The sequence below is a fragment of the Psammomys obesus genome, unplaced genomic scaffold, assembly GCF_907164565.1.
Source record: "Psammomys obesus unplaced genomic scaffold, mPsaObe1.curated_primary_1811, whole genome shotgun sequence".
NCBI classification, from domain to species: domain Eukaryota; kingdom Metazoa; phylum Chordata; class Mammalia; order Rodentia; family Muridae; genus Psammomys; species Psammomys obesus.
Genome location: NW_026586383.1, coordinates 9,079,308 through 9,093,825, shown reverse-complemented (window position 1 = coordinate 9,093,825; position 14,518 = coordinate 9,079,308). Strand labels below are relative to the sequence as shown.

The following is a 14,518-nucleotide window of genomic DNA, read 5'->3' as shown; positions in this document are numbered from 1 at the left end:
GGGTCGTTGGATTGGATGGATGATAAGCTGCCCAGGAGGAGTGGGGCAGGGGGAGCCTCAGTCTACCCAGTCTGCAGCTCGGGACGGCTCGGCGCGCAGGGAGGCGGGGCGTCTCCGGGACCCGGCCCGGCCCGGAGCTCGGCGATCGCGGGAGCCGAGCGCGGAGCAGCGGCGCCGCGGCCGGGTCAGAGTCCGCGGGGAGGCTCGGGGCGGGGGCGGGGCGGCGCCTCCGGGGCGGGGCCGCGGGCGGCGGGCTGCGGGGCGGCCTGGCGGGAGGCCCGGCGTGCGTCAGCGCCGTGAGCCCCGGAGTTTTCCACTGACGAGGAGGGCGGAGCTGCGGGCGGGGCCGGAGCTCAGCCAGTCTCTCCCGCCGCCGCCGGACGCGCAGACCTGGGCCGGCTGCACCGACGGCCGCCCGGCCGAGCGCACTGCGGGTCGCCGTGCGCGCCGCGACCCCGGGGCCGGGACACGAGTGACCGCGGCGTCCTCGGCGAGCGCCGCCAGCTTAGGTGAGGCCCGGGGACCCCGGACGCGGCCGGGAGGGAACCGGGGCAGGGGGCATCTCGGGTGCCTGGCGCTGTCTGTCACTCCAGCCCCTTGGCATATCTCTCCCGGGTCCTCCGGGGGGCACTGCCGGGATCCCGCCGCCCGGCTCGGCTGGAGATCGCGCGCGCCGGGGGTGGGAGCCCGCGGCCGCGAGGTGGGGGAGACCAGGCTTCCCCTCCCCCGCCCCGCTGTGGTTACCCCGAGATGCCCAGGCGCCCCGGAGCCGGGCGCAGGTGGCGAGTGACGGGGTGCGCGTGCCTGCGGGTGAGTTTCCTTTTGACCCAGTTGCCTGAGAACTTTTCAGAAGTTACTCGCGTGGCCGGGGCAGGTGACATTGGTCGCCTTCCTCCTCGGGCTCCCCAGGGGGAGGGCGCGGGAGCTGCGGCGTGTGCCGGGCGCCCCCGGCAGGCTGGGGTCAGGGAGGGTGTGGAAGGATGAGTGAGGAATGAGTGAGGCTTGGTGAGTCACGGACCCCGGGGGGGAGAGGGAGGGGGCGGAGGATTGTGTCGTATGTTCACCTGTCACCGTCACACGCAGAGGCCACAGCCGTGAGTCACGGGGCGCAGCTACACCGGCCACCCGCGGGCACACGTAGGCTCTCTCCCACGCACTTCTACTCGCTCCTCTGCACGCGTTTCCTCTCCTTCCTCAGTTTCCCCTCCCCGGGGGCCCTTTCGCCTTCACGTCCCGTGGAAGTGCCCACACTACAGCCACGCACTGAGTCACTCGGGTTCCGGTACAGTCACTCCCAGACGTAGCCCGCATCCCGCGCCCTGGCTGCCCACCCCACACTCCCGGGCCCGCAGCCTCGGCCCCTCGCGCAGTAAGTCAACACGCCCTGGCCCTAAATCTTTGACAGCCCCGCCCACGCCTCTCTGGCTGTCACTGAATCCACCCCCTTGTTTCTCCTCTGCCCTTGTCCCGTCAGTTCACCTGGCCCTGCCCCGTGCGCCCTACGGGGCACACCCTCTCCTGCCTAGGCGCTGAGCCATCTTTTAACCGTGCAAATCTAGAATTGTCGGTCCTCACTCACACGCTTGGTGGCTTCCGGTGCCCTCGGGCTAACACAGGCCCTCTAACTGCATCTCCGCCAGAAGGCGCCCCAGCTGTCCTTGCTCCAGCTCCCTGACCAGGCTGTCCCTTATCTGGGACTCTGCCTGCGTTCCTTCCTCGGAGGAACCTGTCTTGGTCCCCGTTGCCCACCTCCTGTAACTCCAGCTTGAGAGATGTTGGTTGTAGCGCCTTGCCCTGTGTACGGTGTCTGCCATCGTGCTTGGAACCTTTTGGAAGCTTAGCAAGAATTTGATTGATTGATGAGTGAGCGAGCAAGTGAATGAATGAATGAAAGTGAAGAACTGGCTGAAGGCAGGGGAAGGAGTAACTGTGGGTGCAGCTTTCCCTCAGTGGAAGAACAGAGAGTTTCATGTAGCCAGCAAACATTTGGCTTTTACCCAGTGCAGGGCCCTGCAGGCCGCATCGAAAGAACTGTCCCCTCCCCCCCATCACTTTCTGAGGCTTGGATGGGGGAGGGGCGTGTCAGTGCTTCCTGTCTGCCATCTCTTGAGCTGCCCGGCAAAAGTTGCCGAGAGGTCCAGGCCTGATCCGAGGTGATTTTCCTGTGTCCCAGGAAGCCCTTTCAGGAGGGTCTGGGGTCCTGGGACCCTAGGTGTTGGGGGTGGGGGCATGACTGATCAAGACCTGGGGTTCTGAGGTCAAAGGACACATTCCTCAGATTCCTGGAAGGGGGATCGAGGCCGCTGGGGGCCCAGGGCACATCGATGGGCCGGGACTGCCCATAGCTGTCCCTTGTCGCCTGAATTCAGAGTACTGGCTGGCTGTGGTCACTAGACTTGGGTGACATTCCGTTCTCTGGGCTGTCAGCGCCTGTGTGTGGTGGCAGGAAGGGGGCGGCCCCAGATTCTCAAGCTGCTACCATCCCGGAAGGAGCCTGGCTCTCTTTGATTCCGGGGCCTGCCCCTGAGGCTCCTCAGGGGGTGTGGTGGGAGCCAGCTCCTGGGAATGGCTTTTCCTTCCTCCAGGACCCTAGGACAGGACTGCACTCACCCTGGGAACGGGATCTTGGTTCCTTAGTAGCTGCTGCAGCCCCTCCCCCACACCTGACTCACTGTCTGGCACTTTTCTTGGACTCTTCAGCTATCTTTCATTCCCTTTTTTGACTTGGCCTCCTGTCTGCAGCGTGGTCTTCCTGTCTCTGCCATCTTCCAGCCTCTGGAGCCCAGGTGGCACCCTTCTCTCCCTCCGTCTCCTCACACCCAGCCAAGGGTCCAGCACCCACTCATGCCTGAGGCTAGCCTTCCCGGAACTCTGGCTTCGCCTGCCGCTGTGGATGTTAACACTCGTTAACACTCTTTAGCCTGAGTTCTTATCTTGGCTGCACTTGACTGTGGCTCTGTGTCCAGTCCGCTCGCTTAACTCTCCGGGAACCCGGAGCCTCTGAGAAGCCATCACGCACTTGCCTGCAGCCTGAGTCCCTTCTGTCCTCAGAGCCACCTTTGAACACTGTTCTTCCTCAGCCAGCTCTGACCTGGCTGGGGGATGGGCATGGTGTCTCCTCCTTGAATTAGCTTTCAGGGACAGGAGGAAGTCCCTAAGACCTCTAGGCAAAAGGACTCTGTGTGGCTGCCCTGCCCGTTGGCTGGGGTCTCCCTCTCTGCCGGCCTTCTTAGGGCCATGCAGCGGTAGCCTGGCCTCCTGTGAGGGAGAGGCCGTTACACAGTGGTTAGATAAGAGGTGCAGTGAGGAAAGTCCAGGGTCTGCGAGAGCAGCCAGTCTGGACCGCTGTAACAAAACACCGCAGACTGGGTCGCTTAAACAAAAGGCGTGTTTCTTGTTTCAGGAGGTTGGGGCATCTGAAATCAAGGCCCCAGCCTGATGAAGGTTCCCCTCCTGGTTTGTAGATGGGCACTGTCCTGCTGTTCCTTTATGACAGGGGTAGGTCTTCTTATCCTTTTAAAAACGCTTTATCTTTAACTTGTGTGTATGAATGTTTTGCCTTCGAATGTCAGAGGAGGGTGTCACCCCTTCCCCGCAAACCGGAGTTACTGACGGTTGCCAGCCACCATGTGGGTGCTGGGAATGGAAGTCAGGATTTCTTCAGCCAGTGCTCCTGACTGCCCTCCAGCTGCTCATCTCTCTTCCTTAGGAAACTGAACCCAAAGCCAGGCATGGGCCGCATACCTTTAATCCCAGTGCTAGGGAGGCAGAGGAAAGCGATCTCTGTGAGGACAACCAGGGCCACCCAGAGAAGGCCTGTGTGTGCCGGCCAGCCGAGCTGTGTCCCTGGCCCTCAGAGGCACAGATATGGGGTGACAGCATAGGTCTGTCACCCCAGCACTTGGGAAGTGGACATATGCGGATTGGGAACCAGGGCCACCTTGGACCACATGAGACCCTTTCTCTCAGATGCCATCAATTCCTGAACCTCTTGCTCCCCAGCTCATTGCACTGGAGAGTCACATCTGACCTAGGAGTGTTTTTGTTGGAAAGTGTTCTGTCCACAGCAGTGCCCCAGAAAAGGCAGAAGTGGGGAGCTTTTGAGGTCCTTTTGGACATACCTTTTCAGGGGAGGGGGTTTTACTCTGTGAATCAGGTTGGCCTGAAACTCTGGGCCATTCTCCTGCCTCATCTGGTATTGTATAAATGTGAGCTTTGATTCTCAGGTCAGAAATGTCTCCTGGAAGGATGTGAGGCTGGGCTGCTCCAATCTGCAGAAGCGAGGGGAGGGGAGCAGGGACGAGGCCGTGTGGGGAGCTGCGGCAGCGTGGTGCTTAGCATGGGGTCTGCACGGTGCTGTTTGCATTTGTCACTGGCTGTGGGCTGCAGGGTGGCTCAGAACACATGGGTGGTAGCAGGTGGGGGCAGAGGCTCGGGACAGGTGATGAGCTCAGTGTGTGTGCCGAGAAGTCACCTCAGGGCTTTGCACGAGCGCTTCACCAGGGAGCTGCACCATCAGGTGACCTACATAGCAGACAGACAGTATGGGAATGTCACACGTGCAGCTAGAGGAATTTTTAAGCAACTCACACCCCTGCAAACTACCACGGGGCTAAAGAGCCACCCTGCAACCCCCCCCCCCCAGGAGGTCCCCTCACACCTGGCCCCAGGACACACCCCTCCTCCCCCTCTTCCTGGAAGACTTTTCTGCCCTTTCTAGCCTGGCTGTGGAGAGGGCTGGGACACACGCGTCCCCTCTGCTTGCTTCTACCTTTTACTAATCTTGGTCTGTGTTTCCTGATGCTCTCACTCATCTGTGAGTCCTAGAGCTTGCTATTTTTTGCACACTCACTGAGCACGAATCACCGACAGAGAACTTGACGGGTATCGATTCCTGTAACCCTGTGAGGTTCTGATTTGTATTTATTTCCTTTATTTTGAGCCACGGTCTCCTGTAGCTGAGGCTGCTCTGGAACTATCGGTTCTCCTGCCTCTGCCTCCCAAGTGCTGGGATAGCAAGTGTGCGGCAGCCTACCTGGCCTTCTGGAGGCTTCAGACAATTGGTGACAGTGGTGTGAAGGAGCTTGCCCAGGAGGTCCAAAAGACGATGGTTGGGGCCCCTACCAAGGCTGTGCCTAGCCTGTAGGTGAACTTCTAGGACTGAGCGCTGCCTGGATGTGGGTGCAAGGAGGGGGGGGGGGGGGGGAGCCGAGGGTGGCTGCAGGTTTCTGGCTTGAGTAACTGGGTGGGTGGCAGCCCTGTTACTAAGACAGGGAACACAGGAAGAGGAACAGATGGTATGAAGGGGGGCGATGGAGACAGGGGTTCAGTTTGGGGCCTGTGGAATTGTGTATTTCCAGGGGGAATGGGCCCTGGGTCTTGGGGGTCTCAGGGTTGTTTCTCTTGTCTTAGGGAAGCATCTGGAAATTAGAGAAGAAGGTGGTGGTGTTTCCCCTCCCTCCCCCCCCCCCCCCCCCCCCCCCCCCCCGTGCATTAGGCTGTGGCGGTAACTGGATAGCAACTGTGTATGTGTGTCTGTGGTCAGGGTGCGTGTGTGTGTGCGTGTGTGTGTCTGTGTGTGTGTGTGTGTCTGTGTGTGTGTGTGTGTCTGTGTGTCTGTGTGTGTGTGTGTGGTACCTGGCTCACAACCAAACACCCTCATCCCCCGGGAGGGCCTACAGGTCAACTGGGCTGTTTGTGTTTGTGGTTTGACTCTGGGAAGGTGGGTAACCAAGTCTGAGGAACTGCCCCCGGAAACACCTGCATGTCCCAGTCCCCCAGGCCTGGGGTGGGGGCCTGGCCTGAGAGCAAGAGTTTCTTGAGCCTTTCCCATGGCTGCCACCTCATGAGCGCGTTATCCAGTGAGTGAACTCAGCAGACACCGAGGATTCGGGCACTTGCTCGGGATAGGAGAAGGGACCACAGGGAGGAGACTCAGACAGGTTTCTGGTTGATTTCCCTGCCCCTTTCACTTCCTGTGATGGGGATGGGGGAGGGGTCCTCAGCTGTGGTGGGTTGGCCCTGAGTGATTTAGTGCCGCAGGCAGGCGGCCACATCAAGGCAGCAGGTAGGTACAGTCAGCCACCACCCTACAATTCGCTGAGGGTCCCCAGGCCTGGAGGGAGGGTTATTCCCAAACACTGGGCTTAGGGAAGGGGCTTTCACCCCTCAGCCTGACTGCTGAGTGAGCGTATCCTCCCAGGGGTCCAGAGAAGCTACAGCCAGGGAGACACAGCACAGCAGCTTTCACTATGAGAGGTTTGGTTTTGTTTGAAGGAGAATTAACCATGGGGTTAGATAGTGGAGAAAAGTCTTCTGCCAAGGTCCAGCCTAGAGCAGGGGACTTTTCTCCTGAGGCATGGGGGTTTCTGAGGGAAAATCTAAGCTCCATCCCAGGGGTGGGGGCCGGGGAGGGACTTAGGGAAAGTCCTTCTGCCAGAATCGAGCCAGGCTCAAAACCAGCTCCTCTTCCTGGAGGGCGCGGCCAGCCTGGCCCAGGAGTAAGGACCCGGAGTGGTCAGTTGGTGGTGGTGGGGGTAGCCCTGCGTGGTGGTCTCGGGGGAGTGCTGCCTATAGATGAAGGCTCTGGAGGCCACAGAAGGCCCTGCTTGGGCAGGCGCATGGAGAGCCTGTGAGTCAGCCACCAGAATTCCTGTGAAGATGAGCCAGGCCAGGCTGAGTTCTGTCAGTCCATCTGTTGGTCTGTCTGCCTTCTGGCCTGGTGCAGTGTGTGTGGGTGTGTGCGTGTGTGTGGCACTGGGGAAACACCTGGCTGTTTCCTGAGAAGGCTTGTTATGGGGCGGGAGGTCTTGGGAGGTCAGAGGCTCTGCATTTGGATGTTAGACTCATTTGAGGGAGGGGCTGCTGTGCTCCCGGGACTGGGACCCTCCTGGAGAGCCTACCAGGAACCTGCAGCTTCTGGCAGGGCTGGGGTCCCCGACAGGGTCTGGGAGATCCATGGAAAGGCAGCCGGGGCTGGGGAAAGCATTAGGCCGGGAGCCCCCACCCGTCTAAGAGTTCTTGTTCCCTTTCATTCCAGGCTGTCTGTCCTCAGCTTCTAGAGACCCTACATACCACCATGGCTGGGCTACTGAAGAGGAAGTTTGACCAGCTGGAGGAGGATGATGCTAGCTCCTCCTCCTTGTCCTCTGGCAGTCTGTCTCTCTCTTCCTCCCCTGGCTCTTCTGTCGACCCTGCCTGGAACTCAGATGAGGAGGGACCGTGTGGCCCCCCATCCCGGCCTGATCAGGACTCCTTCAGCCCCCAAAGTTTCACTCGTGAGTCTTCCGTCCTTGGTACCCCGACCTCCACACCGCCCCCCTTCTTTTCCTGACGGGGAAATTGGCCATGTCAGCCCTGGTAGCCCCCCTTGAACCATCCCCTTCTCTGAAGCCTTATGACTGCCCCACCATCCAGCGACACCTTGACTTCCGTTTGACTTGGGGGCGTGGTGTCGGGGGTGTTGCTCTCCTGAGTGCTCTGGGCCCTGTCTGGGCGGCTGCTCCTCTGTTGCATTTGTTTCCCTGTATACCGGGTCCCTGCCAGGAACCAGCAAGGAGTTCATCCACGGCCCTGACACCCCATGCACACGGTCTGCTCAACACTTCCCTCTGGTTTCATTGCTTTTTTAGCTTTTTTCTGAATGCCCCCAAAAGGGGTTTTCCTGGTTAGTTTTCTTGTCTTCCTGTTTTGTTTTTTTTTTTTTTTCAATTTGAGAACAGTCTCATTAACACAGGTAGTCTTCCAACTGTATGACATCTGCCTCCGTGGTGCAGGGATTATGGGTGTGTTCCCCACGGCTGACTTCCTGGTTGTCGTGCAACCTTGTATAATTTTGATTCCAAACTGAAAGATGGTCCTTTTTAAAAAAATCTTTTTTTAATTGTTGAGATTATAATTACACCACTCCCACTCTTTCTCCTTCCAAATCTCCCCATGTACCCCTTTTTGCCCTCATTCAAATTCATGGTCTCCTTTTCATTAATTATTTTTATATGTACATATACATATATAAGTACAGCCTGCTTTATCTTTATAATGTAAAGATTTTCATCATGCTCTTTCTACTCCAAGAACTATTTTAGACAGTTTTCCCTCACACGGGGAATGTTTTAAAACCCTGGATTATGTCTCCCTACAATGTTTTGACACACAGCTATTCTGTTCACCCTTCCGTGTCTCATATGCATGCCTGTGTGTTACACATTAAAAAAAAAAAAAAAGTATTTTTAGGGCTGGAGAGGTGGCTCAGAGGTTAAGAACACTGGCTGCTCTTCCAAAGGTCCTGAGTTCAATTTCCAGTGGCCATATGGTGGCTCACAACCATCTAGAATGAGATTTGGTGCCCTCTTCTGCTGTACAGGTGTACGTGCAGACAGACCATTGAATACATCATAAGTAAATCTTAAAAGAAAAAGTATTTTTAATGCCTGGACTCTAACATTACAAACAGAAAGCCTTCGAGAAGGCATTTTTCTCGGGTAGTTGACTGGAGTTAATACATTAACTTGAGGTCTCTGGGAATAGTGAGGTGAGCACCTATAATCCCAGGACTGGGGAGGAAGGAGGCAGGAGGACCAGGACTCTGGTCCCCTGCTACACAGCCAGTGGTGGGCCAGCTTGGGGTACAGGACGCCTTTAATTCCGGTTCTTGAGAGAAGACGCCCAGTGGAGCCTCAGGTTGTAGGCCCGTTGGAGATACCTTGTGAAAGTGGCCCACGAAAACATGAACAAGGGCTGGAAAGATGGCCTGGTAGCTAAGAGCACCTTGCTCTCGCAGAGGACCCTAGTTTGGTCCTCAGCACCCACAAAAGACGGCTTACAACCACCTGTAGCTCCTAGGAACCTGACTCCTAAACTTCCGGGGCACCCACACCCAGGCGGCATACACTCACACACGCACTTACTGAAAACAAGTGAGTTTTGAAAAACAGCAAGGAAATCAGTACCAGTGAGGTGGCTCAGAGGTAAAGGCGCCAAGCCTGATGGCCTCTGAGTTCAGTCCCCGCAACCCACATGGTGGGAGAACCAACTCCTACAACCTTCTCTCGCTATGTAATCAGTATTCTAAAAGACTTTCTGCATCGGCTGCAGAACTGTAAAGGAGAAGTTCAATGATATCTATCTTTTTAATTTATGCGTAGGAGTCCTCTGTGTATATGTCCATGTACCATGTGCAGGCTATGCCTGAGGAGGCCAGAAGAGGGCGCTTGATCCTCTGGAAGTGGGGTTGCGTTGGGGTGCGCTCCTGTGTGGGTGCCAGCGCTCCTGATTGCTGAGCCAGCTCTCCAGTTCTTTGATAGATACTTAAACACAGGATTATATAGGTTTTATTACATGTAAAGATCTCTTAGCAAATGAATAAAGATGACAAAACCATAAAAAGGGTCTATAAATACAAGGTAATGGCGACAGGATGCTTAATCTTTGATTGTAGTCCTTTGGGCCAATAAATGGCAACAAGCCAGTGTGGTTGGTGTTCCGTTTCTCCAGATCCAGCCAGGCCTGGCTTTTAATTTTTTTAATTTAAATCCAGTGTGGGTGGGTAGAGTGAATGGGCATAAGTCTGCCTCGAGATTATACCTTCTCACACACACAGGGAGCTCACTCTCTGCTCCTTCTTGTCCCTTTCAGCCCCATCCATCCTGAAGCGAGCTCGGCGGCAGCGTCGGGGCCGAGTGGCCTTTGATGGCATCACTGTCTACTATTTCCCCCGGTGTCAGGGCTTCACCAGTGTGCCCAGCCGCGGTGGCTGCACCTTGGGCATGGCTTCTCGCCACAGCGCCTGCCGCCTCTTCTCCTTAGCCGAGTTTACACAGGAGCAGGCCCGGGCTCGGCGTGAGAAGCTCCGTCAGCGCCTGAAGGAGGAGAAACTGGAGGCGCTGAGGTGGAAGGTATGGACCCAGGCTGCCAGTTTGCACGCTGCCTGTGTAGGGAAACAGGCCCTGTTTGGTTGGTGTCAGGGGAGGCATGCAGAGAGGCCTCAGTGGCGGGACTTGTAGCTCGGGCGGGTAGAGTGATTGCCTGTCGTGTAGGCAGTCCTGGCATCTGTCACCAGCACCCCATAAGCCAGCATCTCTGCACACCTGTCTTCCCGGAACTTGGGTGGGGAAAGTCACCCTCAGCTACATAGCCAGTTTGAGGCCAAGGCGGTTTTCAGAAGAAAAGATGGCAGCTTCAGATAGGCGGGATGCTTGACTCCTCTGGCCTTACGATGCCGGTGCACACCTCTAGTCAGAGAAGGGGTTTCCTGCCTGACCTAAGACGGCACGAATAAGAGATCTGTGCAGATGTGAGCGTGTTTCCCCGCCTCCACGTACAGCGCCCCACATCCCAGGAGGGTGGGATAGCCGCCTCTCTCACACGCCTTTCCCGTACGTGTAGCTGTCGGTGGCCGGCGTTCCGGAGACAGGGGCGCGCGTGCCCCTCACGGTGGACGCCATCGACGACGCCTCTGTGGAGGAGGGCTTGGCGGTGGCCGTGGCGGGCGGCCGCCTGGAGGAGGTGAATTTCCTGCAGCCCCATCCGCCTCGGCAGCGCCGGGCCCTGCTCCGCGCCTCCGGCGTGCGGAGGATCGACGGGGAGGAGAAGAGGGAGCTGCAGGCGCTGCGCCAGTCCCGGGAGGACTGCGGCTGCCACTGTGACGGAGTCTGTGACCCCGAGACCTGCAGTTGCAGCCTGGCGGGCATCAAGTGCCAGGTGCGTGGGCGCACGGGGTGGGGGAGGGGATGCCTGCTCTGCTCGGGGTCTCGGCGTTAAAGCTCTGGCCCTGCTGCTAGAACAAAACCGATAAAAAAAAAAAAAATAGAAACAGGAAAATCTGCCACGTGTCACACGCTTTAATCCCGGCACGCTGGGAGGCAGAGGCTGCTGGGTCTCTGAGTTCAAAGACAGCCTGGTCTACAGAGGGGGTTCCGGGACAGCCAGGGCTACATAGGGAAACCCTGTTTTGAAACAAAACAAACCAACAAAAACAGACCTAACAAAAAGGTTAGGATTTGGTGGGCGGGGAGCTGAGCGTGCCGCTTGCTCCGTGCACCCACGAAGCCCTCACTTGGCATTGTCTTTCTCTGCAGATGGATCACACATCGTTCCCCTGTGGCTGCTGTAGTGAGGGCTGCGAGAACCCCAACGGTCGAGTGGAGTTCAATCAGGCCAGGGTTCAGACACACTTCATCCATACCCTCACCCGCCTGCAGATGGAGCAGGGAGCCGAGAGCCTGGGGGGCGCTGAGTGCCCGGTGCGGGACAGTCCTGCTGAGCAAGCCTTGGCTTCGCCCTTTCCGCTGGCCACGCCGCCGGTGAGCAGCGAGCTGGAGGGCAACAGCTGCAGCAGCGACATGACAGATTCGTCCACGTCCTCGTCCTCCGGCAGCGGCGAGTCTCCAGACGGCCTTGCCCCCCCCAGCCTCGCAGCTCCCAGCTTCCGGTCTGACGTCGATGAGGACAGCCTGGTACAGATCCTGAATTTCAGCGACTCTGACCTGGGAGTCGAGGAGGAACAGGAGGAGGGAAGGGGCATGGACGGCTTGGATAACCTCAGCTGCTTCCATCTGGCTGACATCTTTGGTGCCGGTGACCCCGGCAGCCTGGCCAGCTGGACTCACAGCCAGTCTGGCTCAAGCCTTGCATCAGGCATCCTAGATGAGAATGCCAACCTGGATGCCAGCTGCTTCCTAAACAGCGGACTTCAGGGGTTGAGAGAAGGCAGCCTCCCTGGCATTGCCGAGTCCCCTGGGGTGGAGGCTGCCCAGAGCAGCTCTGGGGACCTCAGTTTATCTTCCTGTGACTCCTTTGAACTGCTGCAGGCCCTGCCAGATTACAGTCTGGGACCCCACTATACTTCCCGAAGGGTATCGGGCAGCCTGGACAGCCTTGAGGCCCCCCACCCTTTGTCCAGCCTCTCTCCACCGAGGGATGCTAGCACTTGCTTCCTGGAGTCTCTCATGGGCCTGTCGGAGCCGGTTCCTGACGTCCTGGCACCCCTTTTGGAGAGCCAGTTTGAGGACACTACCTTGGCACCTTTGGTGGAGCCTGTGCCCGTGTAAGGACTGAGGTGCCTTTTGCCTGTCCCCAGAGCCCCAGTTGCTTCTTGTGTGATTTGGGGGTTCCCCAAGGTCTGTGTATGTAACGGTCTCCCATGGGCGGGTCCTAGCCATGGGTGCTACGTGGACACCCTCTATTTTTACATTAACACTCTAAATTTATTTATTTTAACTTTTTATTTTTATTTTCTGTACTGAAGGAAGGGTGGGAAGGGGGTACCCCTCTTTCAATACCTAGTCTCTCGCTATCCAAACAGGTCTTCCACCTCCCACTGTGTGCCCATAGGAGGGGGCAGGGCTCTCTTGGAGCCTCACACACCTTCCTTTACTGTAAGATGCTCCTTGGCCCAAAGGCAGCACCAGAGGGGAGCAGGCCCTTACAGCTTCCTGTGAACCACGCGAGCTGATCTGGACTGTGAAGATGTAATTTATTTCTGTAATTTATTTGGGGACTGAGGCAGCAGTGCCTGGACCCCTCTGGCGGGTGGGTAGTGTCGGGGCCCAGTCCCTTCAGTGTATGCGGCCAGTCTGGGCTTTGGTGTGGCCATGTGCATTTGGGCCTGTGGTCTCCTCTGAGCAGGCGGAGAATGTGCTTGACCAGCTGTGACCCCCCCCCCCCCCCCCCCCCGCCAGCCACTCTGCTTGCCCTTCGGCCAGTTCGCTTTCCCCTGAGGCCATGGCTTATAAATCCCTCCTGTAGGGTGGAGAGCCAGAGACCCCAAGAGGGGCAACAGGCTTGCCTCAGGACGTGAAGCACCCCCGAGATCACTGTCTCGGGCCCTCTGGGCACTGAGTCCATCCTGGCCTGTTGGCAAGGGGTTGGCTCTTGAGGGCTTTTATGCCCTTCATTAGCTGATGTTGGATTTTGTATGCATTTTTATATTGTCTCGAAGTGTCAGAAGTATAATTTATTCATTTCTTTGTGTGTGTGTGTGCCAAGAAACGCAGGCTCTGGGCCTGCCTCCTTGCCCAGGAGGAGGCCTTGCCAGCCTGTGTGCTTGTGGGAACACATCGTACCTGAGCTGACAGGTACCAATAAAGATGCTGTTTTTAAGCTGCAGTCTCCTTGGTGGGGTGCGGAGCGTGGTGCGCCCCTGGACGCACGGGCGGGGCTCTGCAGCGTAGCATGGACGGAAGCTATGCTGAGGCGGAGGGACAGCACATCGGGCCTGCTTCCAGGCCGGCCAGTCAGCTGGTAGGCAGAGAGCCAGCTGAGAGGTTGGCTGGGCAAACGGAACACTTTCCCTCTGGATTAACCCGTTCCTCCTCCAGGACACCACCTAGGGTGGCCCTGGAGAGTTGTGAGGAGGCAGCGCTGTCTGCTTGGTCTGGGCGAGAACAACCTCCTTTCACGCGCGTGCGTGCACACACACACACACACACACACACACACACACACACACACACTGGTCTGGGTCCAGGAAGGGCAGGGCGGCGAGATACGGCTGGTGGAGGCCTGGCCTGGTAACAGTGCTGCTCAGCAGCTGTAGTCCCTGGGGAGCTCCAGAAGTACTTCTACCAGCCAGACCTGTCAGACCTGTCCCAAGGCAGCCAGACTAGGCCTTAGGTCAGAGGTGCAGAGCAGCACCCCCTTCTGATGAACCCCAGTACAGAAGCCTGAGTGATAGCTGTTTGCACTATCACATTGCTCCAGGGAGACCCTTCCTGTGCCCCAGCCCCTCTGCTGTGCTCTGCCCAGAAGGATAAATTCAGTCCCAGCTCTCAGTACCTAGTGAGGCCATTTGCCGGTTACCCTTCTAGAGCCCGGGTTGTTCTGATCCTGTGCAAATGATTTCTGCTGCACCTTGAATGCTTGGGTCCTGTGTGTGTGTGTGTGTGTGTGTGTGTGTGTGTAAGCCTATACTCACACTCTGACACCCATTCTGTTTTCATGTTTGCCTCTGACCTTTGCTCTGACAGTCACGGGCGTGTCCTCATGGCAACATCAGTTACTGCCAGAGGCCCGAGGGCTCAGCCCTGCCTGGAGTGGAACCACTGTACCTGTGACTTCTCGGGGCGGAGAGCCCTGGTGGCCTGTCCCATGTCCTCTCCCCAAGCAGAGATTGCTCTAGTGCACAACATCTGCTTCTTCAAAGGGTTCTGAGTCTTCTGGTAATCGGAGCACCTGGCTGACTCAGCACCCCGACAGCGCCCCGCAGACTCATTCCCTGGTTACAATGAGGCCTTCCTAACTCCCATCTAGGGCCCTCGGGTCAGTCCTGGGCAGCCTTGTTTGTTGAGAGAAGTGGAGACAGTCAGAACACTATCAGCACACACTAATCTCGTCACAGGAGAGCTCTCCCAAAACAGACCTACCTCCCAAACCTGGCCCAACAAAACGGTTGTAAAACTTAGTAGGAAAAGGAACTTGATGTCCCTGTAGGAAAGAGTAGGAGCCTGGGGGAAGCATTCCAACTGCGAGTGAGTGTGTGTGTGTGTGTGTGTGTGTGTGTGTGTGTGTGTGTGTGTGTGTG

The 14,518-nt window shown here is 57.4% G+C and overlaps 1 protein-coding gene across 4 annotated transcripts; it reads left to right on the top strand.

Moving 5' to 3' along the window:
* The first annotated feature begins 365 nt into the window (after window positions 1-365).
* Csrnp1 (cysteine and serine rich nuclear protein 1) lies at window positions 366-13,098 on the top strand. 4 transcript variants are annotated; one of them, XM_055601741.1, is made up of 5 exons: window positions 366-509; window positions 7,040-7,277; window positions 9,634-9,893; window positions 10,384-10,698; window positions 11,076-13,098. In XM_055601741.1, the coding sequence occupies exons 2-5, from the start codon at window positions 7,079-7,081 to the stop codon at window positions 12,045-12,047; spliced, it is 1,746 nt and encodes a 581-aa protein (XP_055457716.1). In that variant the 5' UTR covers window positions 366-509; window positions 7,040-7,078; the 3' UTR covers window positions 12,048-13,098. The 4 variants fall into 4 exon arrangements, with proteins under 4 accessions (XP_055457716.1, XP_055457714.1, XP_055457717.1 ...); XM_055601739.1 differs by lacking the exon at window positions 366-509 and adding an exon at window positions 2,534-3,498; XM_055601742.1 differs by lacking the exon at window positions 366-509 and adding an exon at window positions 4,943-5,142.
* Window positions 13,099-14,518: the final 1,420 nt, after the last annotated feature.